The 11788-nt window shown below is 36.9% G+C and overlaps 1 protein-coding gene across 1 annotated transcript; it reads right to left on the bottom strand.

Moving 5' to 3' along the window:
• Positions 1-6134: 6134 nt before the first annotated feature.
• On the bottom strand, positions 6135-8420 carry LOC131036614 (uncharacterized). The gene is made up of 2 exons (XM_057968539.2): positions 7974-8420; positions 6135-7132 (listed from the first exon to the last, which is right to left on the bottom strand). Exons 1-2 carry the CDS (start codon positions 8109-8111, stop codon positions 6926-6928), a joined length of 345 nt encoding a protein of 114 aa, XP_057824522.1. The 5' UTR covers positions 8112-8420; the 3' UTR covers positions 6135-6925.
• Positions 8421-11788: the final 3368 nt, after the last annotated feature.

Here is an 11788-nt window from a genome sequence, read left to right as displayed (position 1 = left end):
CATAAGATCCAAGGAATCAGTGCATTCATCACTGATTCCCCTCAAAAATATCAATTTGAGAGAATCTTCATTGAGAGTGCTATGCTTGGACTTTTTGACACTAAACAGAAACCTTTCCAAGTAATCTTCAAGACTCACATCTTTAGTTTGTGTCATTCTAAAGATATCATCCCCATGACGATCAGTACCTCTACAATAATCTTTGTATTTTTCAAGAAACAACCGTTTCATCTCATCCCATGTATTGATTGTACTACTACCCAAGCTCATAAACCATCTCAAGGATGATTCCTTCAAAGTGGCAGGAAATTTTTTGAGTCTACGGGCATCTATAGTATAGTCAAAACTCCTACAGAGAACATCAAACTCAAACAGAAATGTGTCCGGATCCTCTGTCATCAATCCATAGAATTTAGGGAGTGAAGATGCTGGAATGTTCTTGAGATTAGCGTTATCATGCTGATCAAAGATGGGAAACTCAAACGTTAGACCTGGTGGTGGTGGTGGATTATTCCCACTAGGAGGAGGGTTCCCCTACATTAGACTTGTGGGGGTTGTTACAATAGGAAATTCTTCTTCTTGAAGCCCAAAAAGGAATTGAAGACTACCTTCTGGAAATTTAGATTCAGGGTGATTCAAATTCTGTGGGACTTGGTAAAGTTCAGCAAAAGGATTTATATCTGGGAAATTATCTTCTGCATGATTAGGATGAGTGGGCATAAATCTACCTCTGGGTTCTCTTCTTCTTCTATGCATGCAGATTTATGAAATTTTCAAACAATAAAGAATCTCAAAAACAATTAACTGGAAACAATAATAACCATAAAAGGTTTTTAGTTTGACACCATCCCCGACAACGACGCCAAAAATGTCTACTCCAACTATAATAATAATAACTCTAATTGAAATATCAACCCGAAGTTTGGACATTCATCTGGTAAAGTTACTATTTTCATGGCTAGTGTTCATTTAGTTATCAACCCAAGGACGTAAAACTTGAAATGGGTCTACACTATATATGCACTAAGCTCCTTCAATGGCTATTTTGCATTGCTGTAATAACTAACATTATGTGGAAAGGAAAGGCAAGAATTGAAATTATAGAAGGCTACAGGAAAGCTTATAAAAACAATGCTGGAATGATCTAATATAAATAACAAAAATTACTCTGTTCTGGCTTGGCTGCAGGAACAGTCAATGGATCTATTTCCAGTGGCTGCAGAAACAGTCAAGTTACGAACTTCTATTGCAACTAAAGAAGAACTAATTTCAATGAGCATAAACACAGGATCACTCACCAAGTGGCCCCCCTTGGATGAGTGATATCAAGCTTCCAGAAAAATACTTTTAGCAGATCAGAACAACATATCTTTTATTCATTGCTTCATGAAAATGATTACATGCTTTAAAAGAAAAACTCCAGAATGCTTATCAAAATTCTCTGCTCTATTCCTTTCTATTCTGTCTAACCTCTAAGAAAAAAGGAAGAGCTTATTAAAAAACAAAGATCAACTACAATGGACAACTCAAATCACACCCAGAAGAAGAGGCGGATGATTGACTGATGAAGAAGATAACTAGAGCTTGGCTGCAGGAAACGTGGATCTAGACCGAACCATAGTCTTTGCATGCCGTAGCGATATTTTGTGAATTCAATGCCCACTAGAGTTAAACTTCCGTAGTGCTACTTGGTTGCTCCGCTCATGCTGTACCTTGCGCTCGCTCGACTCCTCTTCAACTTGATCTCCAGTTATTTCTTATGTGATTCTTCCTTCTTCAGGCGAGAAAGGAGAATATCCACTGCGACATCATTTATTATCTGCACTACAACAAAAACAACATACAAGGACATGCATACGTATTTAATTTAATTAATACATTCATTAATTCACATATGATATTACCCTAAATAATCCGCATAGCAACATGAACAAATCATTTGGCTGCAGGAATAGACCGACAAAGTTTAAACATGATTTCATAAGTTCAGGTTTAACTCATGGAATACATATAGTCAATTTACAATACTTCACTACTACCATGCAAACCAAAAGATGTCATAAACCTAAGAGTTTTGATAATAAAAACATGACAAAGTCTCAACTTATCATATGTTAGTGAAAGATGGCAAACAAAACACTATGCCGATCGATGCATTAAGAAAACATAAGACAACGATCTGTTTTAGATAAATAGAGAATAAAAAGGTGTAATTAATGATAAAGAGGTGTGATGAAGAGTAGTGTTTTGAGAAGAGGTCTTTTAAAAGAACAGATACATCTCTTGGAAGGTATAAAGTGGAGATGATAGAAGTTCATGGGAGACATGGAGAAGTCAATTTATTTAGTATATTTTTATTATGGAGTGTTCAAGGAGTAGCAAGGAATTATTTCTAGTCTTAATTAAATAGGAGTAAATATTTTTTTTCACAGTTATACAGTAAATATATTCATTCTTGTATACAAATGTTTAACTCTTTGAATATGAAGAGACAGAAAGAAGAACAAAAGAATAGTCACTGTTGGACTTCACATCCTTAACAATCTCCCACTTGAAATTCAACCCATACAACTATGAACAATGATATTCCCTGCATTTTTATGCTTGATCTCACATTATTAACCCGACATTGAAAGATTTTAACTTCTTACAAATCTATTCAGATACTTCAAATTAATTTTCTCCAAATCAAATCAGAATTAATAAAACTATCATCACCAAAACACTACCCATGTATCTTCCAATATTTGTTACAAGGACATCTTCAGAGTCCTCATGAACCTCTATTTGCACACCATCAACCTCGAGATGAATTTCTCTATTTGCACACCATCAACCTCGAGATGAATTTTCTCTTCATATTCAGCTTTGCCTTGACAGAGCCTCAATACAAGATTTGAATTTTCGATATAACATATGCTATATTATCCTTTTTTTATAGAAGCGCAAGCCTGGGGTACATTATGAGCCATGGTGACAAGAACTATGCTATGCTCTGCAACTGCTAACTCAGGGATTATTTCAAACAGTTCACGAGCCCCGTTAAGATACCCACATCTTGCGTAAGCCACGACAATAACAGTCCACGAGACCACATTCTTTTCGACAAAAGATCGTTCTTTTTCATCTGCATTCAAAATTTCAGTATCGGCTGCCTCCAGGACGGTGCTATAAAGAAATGCATCATTGTTCTTATGCTTGAAAGCTAGTGAATTTGAAACCGCACGATTGGGCCTGATCTTTTGTGGTTGCAATTGTGAATCACTTTCCCCTTCTGCAATACACAGTTCTTTTGTTTCATCTATACCAATTGTACGCACCATAGTCTTTCCCAGATGCTGAAACACCTCCGTAACCAGTCGTATATTATGATTAAGTACCTCAAGGGCAGTCAAAAGGCCTTTCTCAAACTCTTGTAGGATGGAGACTGTGGAATCCAAAGGAACTCCCCTGTTCATGTCCTTATACTCATATCCATTAAGCCTATTGTCATGGCCACAAAGGCAGAACCCTGACTCACCTGCTCTACGCTTACAACCAACCCCACGGGCAGAAGCCTCTTCTTCATGTTCCAATGGAGGCTCCGAATCTCTACGCCAATACTTTTGAGAGACTCCTTGACTTCTTCTAAAGTTCTGATCTCAACCTCTAAAGCACCTGGGTCTGTTCGTTCTGTTCCACCACTCACTCTTCGGCCAACATATACCTGACCAAACCTACCTTTTCCCAAATTCCTTTCAATCTTGTGGATTGGGAAATTTCCTACCTGAACGCTCTCTAGAAGTGGCATGGTGCTTCCTTTCTTCTCCTTTCCTAGTAAGTTATCAGCTCTTTTCTCATACTCACTGAGGATTCTTAACTTCTCTTGTATTTCTCTTATCCCTTCATTCTTCGAAACATATCTCCGGGAACAATTTTATATGGTTTTCTTTTCATTTACCTGACCAAACCTACCTCTTTCCAAATTCCTTTCAATCTTGTGGATTGGGAAATTTCCTACCTAAACGCTCTCTAGAAGTGGCGTGGTGCTTCCTTTCTTCTCATGTCCTAGTAAGCTATCAGCTCTTTTCTCATACTCACTGAGGATTCTTAACTTCTCCTGTATTTCTCTTATCCCTTCATTCTTCGAAACATATCTCCAAGGGAACAATTTTATATGGTTTTCCTTGGATTTACCTGACCAAACCTACCTTTTCCCAAATTCCTTTCAATCTTGTGGATTGGGAAATTTCCTACCTGAACGCTCTCTAGAAGTGGCGTGGTGCTTCCTTTCTTCTCCTGTCCTAGCAAGTTATCAGCTCTTTTCTCATACTCACTGAGAATTCTTAACTTCTCTTGTATTTCTCTTATCCCTTCATTCTTCAAAACATATCTCCAAGGGAACAATTTTATATGGTTTTCTTTCCATTTACTATATGCTTGTTTTATCTTAAAACTGAATAACAAACTTCCTCTGCTCTGTTTTTGTTTTGAATCAAAGTAAGCAACCCTTCTTGTGCGTCCATCTGAAATTTGATTAGACACCCCATTACTTTCCCAGGTTTTTGTTGGACCATCAGTTGTTGCAACATTTCCTGAAATATTATTCTGACGACTTTTATCAACACTATTTGCAGTACTATTCAAAGGATCATCCTTTTCTTTAGCGAGCAGTTCACACAAGGACCTTTCCTTCGTCCCAATCAAAACCGTGCCTTCTACAGAGCCCTCTGAAACCCCAATTACTCCTAGGCTCTGTTGCCCTAAACCAAATGCTACACCACCAAAGGCAGGCAAAGGCGGGACCTTCACAACCTTGAAATCCTCTGCTTGGTTAATTTCCACACACTCAAATTTTGAGACATCCTCCTCAACATCGGTTTGCATCTCAGCAATAAAAGAAACCATTTCAGCTACCGCAGACAATAGAGAAACAAGCGAAGCATTTTGGTTTGCATCAATCTCTTTCCCATCACATGACGATTCATTTCCGTCCAAATCAATTCGCAGATCATTTAAAAATCTTCATCATCTTCACACTTCACAGCCTTCAACAAAAAACTGCTACCTTCATGGAGGGGCACAAAATCACAACTGCATCATGAGCTAAGATAAAAAAACAAATCTAGCGTCTTCCTCTTCAGCCAAATCCTCCTCTTCATTTGACTGATTTATTGTTTTTTTATAATTTTAACAATTCTTTTTGATGTGACCATTTGTCACATCTCTAAGTTTGTAGTTTGACCTTCTTCATGATTTCTCATGATCTCTTTCGCTCTTCCCTCTTTCTTCATCCCACCAATGTACATAGCGCACAGAGGTGGATCACCAAATGTCTTTCTTGTCATTTTTCAAAACACATATTGATGACTCTGTATCCCCTTCAACCTTGGTAGCCAAAACACCTTTCATTTCTGGCATCTGGTCCAAGTCACTGTCAAATTCCAACATACTAAGGAATTCAACAATAGTTGAATTAGTGACATCATCTAAATGATCCAAAAGCCTCTTTTTGAGCAGCCAAAATTTCACACAAAGGCGAATATAAAGTAGGATGATCAACTCCCACTTCAGCGTGTCTCTTTATTATATAGAAACACCCAACTCTGGGATCCAGCACCTAATCATCTTCCATCTTTGCTCTAATTGACTCCAACTAAGCTTTGATACCAATTGTTAATTAAATAAGAGCAAATAAAATGAAGATATAATCAGATATGAAAACATAAACAAGTCAAGACACGAAACACAAGATTTATAGTGGTTCCCCATAAAGGCTACCTCCACTCTCAACTAGAGCAATATCTTTATTCACAGTTATCAGATCATCAAATACAGCAAAATACACTCATTTTTTAATGAAAATGTTTGACTCTTCGAATTTAAAGAGATTGGGAGAAAAAGAAAGAAATAATCATAACTGTTAGACGTCACATCCTCAACATCTAGAAGCATAAGATAGTTGATATTATATCAGACATGACTTCTTAAAAATAGTTTGCATGTTCATAAGGAATTCTAATCAGAGAAAGCAACTAGATCAAAGACCTTTCAATCTCCTACATAAAGATAGATATATACTTAATTATATTGCATGAATTTTAGAGTCACAATAATCAGGAATCAGAAATTCAAGAAGTTTTAATTCATCTGAAGTTATCTAATAATTCATTATTCATTTTTATTGTTCAATTATAAAATATATTACAATTTTAGTGGATCTTTTTCAATGTTCCAAAAAGGGACATTACATTCTCTGCCTCCTCCAGAATGTAATGCAGACATGTTCTTGCATTGGAAGTCAGTGTGGAAGATCAGCTTTCAGAATACGATGGGAATGTTTCTGTTCATTGTTGTAGCTCCACACTCATTTGTGTGACTGATTTTTTCTTGGAGTGGAAGTGTTTTGTTTCTCTGTACTCCCACTCCCTTGTTACAGTGGGTGTCTTTTTTTGGAGATGTCTTTATCCGCCTTTTGTGTGCTGTTGTCTAATCCATTTTGCCCTGTGTATCCTTCTGTGCTTTTGCTGCTACTGCTGATCTCTTTTCAGCAGGTTTCGCTGGTTGCTGCTGCCCATCAGTATCGTAAATTGTATTTGTAATCTGTAATTTTGAATTATATATATATAATTACTTCCAACCTAGTAAAGGGCAGATTTCTACTAAACAGAAATTACAAACAGTTTACAATGTTGTCCCAATTAGTTGTACAGGAAGTACAGTATGCCAACCGACAAAAAAATCCACTTAGAAGCCCTGCTCTTCTCAAACCTTGGCTGTAAATAGATAACCCCAATGAAGGGTAGATCTACGATGGTGCCCAAGAAAAAATAACCCTAAGAACAGACCGTAGAAAAAACAAGCTCTCATGAATGGCCCAAAACGATTTTGGACAACACGTACCTAGCTGCACATTTTCTCTTTTTGCTTTTTGCCCTTTTCTGTGTCATTGCTTCATAAATGCCAAGTTTACCTTACCACATGCAAAGCCCATTTGACCCTGTTCCTCCTTGAAAAGTGCATCTTTGAAGAGCAGAAAAGCCAATTTCTCCACGTGGAAACAAATAAATGTTCCACTGACATGGGTAATAGATGATCCAAAACTGAACCCAACTATGCATTGCCATGCAATTCCATATGTTTCGTCGAACTTCTGTGCACACAAGTCAAAGAAGATAATCCAAACCATTAGACCACAAAAACTGAAGTATTTTTTTCAGAAAATTACGTTCCTGGTTCACTTCAAACTAAAAATTCTTGCAAAATCTGAAATAAAATCTTAAGCCAGTAAGATACTGAAACATAAACTACGTCAGTTACTAATTTATAATGAGGGAGAGGAGGAGTTGGAAGCATAAGCTACATCAGTTTTGCTTTCAACCCTGTGCTGATAAGCTAAAACATAAAAAAATTTAATTCTTCTGTACTGTGTTTGAACTTTGGACAATTTGGAGAGAATGGGGGATTCTAATTTCTATTACTGAATGCATTCTATGCCCTCAGAATCTGTATCAATTCTGTCAACATTACATAAAGAAAGCGAGCGTGACTGGAAGCTCTTGAAAGAATCAAACATGGGAATCTGGGATACCAACTTGAAAAATAAGATACTGTAGATCAAGCTTTTCTCGTAATACAATTTTGTTAAAAAGCTCTAAATATTGATAGAAAGGGACCAGAACAGGGCTCAATAAACTAAAAAACAGTGTGAAAAAATATCGTTAGGAGTCTTCATTATGAATTGTTTAAATTGCTAAAGCTTCTCAAATGAGTAACAAGCTACGCCCACTTGATTATAGGTAACTCAAATCCTTAAAAATAATATCACAAATAACCCCAAAAAATCATTTAATAATTTTTGGAAACACATCAGTTACCTTAAAAAAAATCGAAGTTATGAAGCATACATGAAGCTCCATACCTGGAATTTTTGGAAAATATTAACAAATAAATCCAATTCAGGTATAAAATCTGTAAGAGTAATAGAGACAAACCTTCTTAATGAAACGAGCAATGGCTTCGTATTCAGTAACTTCATGCAAATCAAGAGCCTCGTAGGCACATAACATGGCATAATCTTGCATTTTTTGTGACATATCTGTTTCCCCAACAAGTGCCCTGCCTTCCAACATCTTCAATGCTCACAAGCCTTCTTATAAAATTCACGGGACCTCTATTTCAGTGCGATTCAGTTGTACAGGAATCGTTTCTCAAAATAGCAAACTTAAATTGCACTTGCGTTGCTTGAGTACAAAGATTTAGATCTCTCTAGCGTAATCTTTAATGATTAAGAACAGTTTTACCTGTGAAAGTAAGGAAAATGTTTCTTTAAAGACAATTGTTTGCATGTCAGTTTAGAACAAACGATTTTTCAAATTGTCGGCGTTAAATTTAATTTTAAAAAGCAGCAAACTATGTTCAGCCGTGTTTTTCCAGCTTTGCAGATTATTGGTCAAACAAGTGATCCACAGATTGTTAAGTGCAAAATTGTATAAGAAAACAGACGGCAACCTGTATATCCGTGTGTGAAAACAGCGTGTAGAAGTCCAACGGAACCTGTTCTGGAATTTTATGACCTGCACTGTGTTGTCTGTTTTTGTTGTTATGTTTTTGACCTTGATTTAGTCTCGTTGACCGTAGACTTTATCATAGTACTTGTATACAAATAACAGACTACAGAAGATTTGAGAAGTTTTTGTTTATTTTTAAGACGATTTCTTTTCTTCAGTTTATTATTTTATTTTTTCATATTATATATTGCTTATTTTTATTTTTATTTATTGTGGCATGTTTTATGTTGTTAAGTTTGTGGATGCTTTATATTGACTTTTCTGGTTTGATAGTAACGAACGATTTTTATTTTTTTTGTATCCAAGGTGTTTCATTAAGTATGTCTTTTGAGACACCATCTATGTTCTTTCAAATTCAAATTTTGGATAATGTATGTTGTTGGCTAGAGATATTTGTTTTGATTGGATATTTTGTGGGTAGGATTCGCCCCCTCCCCCCAAGGCATGCTCAAAGAGTGTGTTGGTAGGGCCTAGAACCATGCAAAACCTTACCAAAGGTTTTCCTTTTCTTTTTCACTTCACTAGAGTAAATCATGCTAAGTTAGTGCTTAATTGTAGCCCTTGTCTTGTTCATTCCTTGTTGCTTGTTTTCAAACCTAGATGTGAGACTTTGTCATCTCCAATGACAAGTCTTTTAAGGTCCTTGGAGTTGAGTTTCTCAATCTACCATAACATGCTATAATTTTTTGAGCTAAATAGTCTCTTCTTTAGGCTCAGTTGTGTGTGTTGAATCAAAACAGTTCCATTTAGCTTATACTCAATAGAGGGTTTGTGTTGAGGTAGACCTATCTAAGGACCTCAAAGATCTATTGATATCTAAGTTGGTAAAACTAGATATAGCCAACACATCCTTTATAATAGCCTCCCAAACACCTATATCAACATTAATCCTTAGAACACAAGATACAAGATTTCCCTCTAGTTTCCTCATCTCCAAATGTTGTTGCACAACCCTATTTTGGGTTGCCAACTTCGATGAAGGAAGATGAAGGTTGGTCCACCACATTCAATTGCAAAGAAGAGAACTTTATTAACGAAAAGCCTTCCCCTATGTCTTTTAGCTCTAGGAACCAGACTACAAAAAATATTTCCCAGCCTCCAAAATCGTTTAAAGTTGTACCCTTCTCACTTATGGAGACTTTTGGTGACGCAAAAATTATTCAAACTTTGTTTTTGATGTTAGCCTTGTCTGACCAACTTCAACAATTCTCAAATTACTTCCCCTGCTCCTTTTGGATAGAGAAAGCCTTATAGTTTGCCTAGGTGATTTGAGGAAGGAGAATTTGTGCCAATCAAATGACAATAGGTACCCTAGTACCAAATAGGAAGTTTTGAATCCTATTAAACTAGTTTGCAAAATAGTTGTTCTACTCTGGACAAGGTGAATAACAAGGAGATACTTCTTGACACTCATTTATGAATCATATTCATTGAATTGTCTAGAGTCTTACAAACCTCTCATGAAAATACTTTGTTCATGATGTTTGTTTACAACTCTTATGTTTAGACATTCTTTGTTTATATGGGGTAGCACTAAGGTTACTGAACAACATATCATGTATATGCAAACCTTTCCACTTCCTGGCATTTCTAAGATCGACATCCTAAATATTCCTCCTAATTAATAATTTCCAAGGATCTTGTCCTTCCATAGCCTTTATGATCCACTTGGTAGCCAAAGCCATTCCATGCTTCCTTAGATCTTTAAGCCCTAGTCTACCTAGCTCCTTGATAACACAACACCATTCCCAACATATAGTATGCCTCATGTGTTTCCCTCTACCATTTGACCACATGAAATGCCTAATGGTCTTTTGAATTTTATCAACTTGATACCCTGCAAAAAACCATTTGATGCATAATACACAAAATAAGATGATAGTATCTTTTGGAAAACCCGAAGTCTTCTAGCTAGGGATAAGAAATTCCTATTCCAATTATTCAACTTCCTCTCAATTTTAGAGTGCACCCAATCCCACATTTTAGGTAGTGGGGGAGATACTGAGAAAGGAATCCCTATGTACCTCACAATTTTATTTTGTCCCCCCATTACCAACCAAACTCCCTAATCCAATATGGCTTCTTATCTGACCATTGAAGCATGATAGATTTAATTTGAGAAACTTATGGTATTGACGACTGGTCAATATACAATGAATAGGACAACCACTTCATCACACTCCATAAATGCATGGAAAGGTGTTGAAGGGTGGGACTAGCTCTAAATCCCAAGAAATGAAAATTTATGGTGCTGTTGGGACTTAAAAAAATTTGTCAAATTTTGAAGGCCCAGGTTCAAAATTTTGATTTTTGACACTCAGAATCCCCCTGCAAGATAACACGCTGTGTTATATTACAACTTTAGCAGATAACTAATCAAAGAACATCGTGTTAATCACACATGAAGTTATGGAGGACAAGCATGGGATAAGCTACTGGGACAGGTAACTGGATGAGGATGGCATAAGCCATTGAGTTGGAATTACATTGGGTAGGCCACTTTGATCCAAGAAAAGTATGGATATTGTTTGACTAACACATCGTGTTAGTCACACTTGGCTACAATTGTCAATAACACACCATGTTAATCGCTTGTAGTCACAACTAGTGTTAGTCGCACAAATGTTATAGGGGTAGTGCATACAATGCAGGTTATCATACTACGACAGGCGATAGGAGGTGCACAACATGAGGGTTATGCTAGCAGGGTGTCAATAACACGACAGGTTAATAGCAGAGAGGAGGCCCTCATGCGAGCAGAAGATAAAAGTAGAGAGGTGTGTAGGGTAGTGGGGAAGGAAGATGCTTTTTCTCCTTTTTTACCCCGCGTGACTTTGAAGGAGACGATAACAACACTGTAGGATAACCAAAAGGGCAAGACAGGTGCTAGGTGAGTGGAGTACCCCACCACCCCATAGTGGTTGCTAGTTTCAAATTGAAACCATGAGGGACAACAGGGAAAAAATTTTCTAAAGTAAAAAGATTACCCCGCATGACCTATATGCTTGAGGAGCTACCTGTGTAGGCTAAGGGGACACTTGATAGGAATGAAGAGGCTTAACCCGCAAGGTGTCTCAAAGAAACAATCATCTTACTTGTAGAGGTGAGGGGGACAAAGAAACAAAGGCTCTCTACGAGATAGCGAGGAATGATGAATCAGAATAGAAAGGTTACCCCACAAGGGTATTAAGCAGCATCGAGTAGTGTTGTGGGCTAAGTGGACACAATGAAGTAAAAGG

Source organism: Cryptomeria japonica, chromosome 1 (genome assembly GCF_030272615.1).
Source record: "Cryptomeria japonica chromosome 1, Sugi_1.0, whole genome shotgun sequence".
NCBI lineage: Eukaryota > Viridiplantae > Streptophyta > Pinopsida > Cupressales > Cupressaceae > Cryptomeria > Cryptomeria japonica.
The sequence above is the reverse complement of the archived record's forward strand: the minus strand, read 5'-3'. Positions and strand labels throughout refer to the sequence as shown.

Excerpts from the sequence above, each read along its gene's own strand:
- LOC131036614 (XM_057968539.2), bottom strand. The coding sequence starts at position 8,111 with ATGTTGGAAGGCAGGGCACTTGTTGGGGAAACAGATATGTCACAAAAA. Across the intron at positions 7,133-7,973 it reads TTGCTCGTTTCATTAAGAAG|AAGTTCGACGAAACATATGG; the intron begins GTTTGTCTCTAT and ends TTGTGTGCACAG.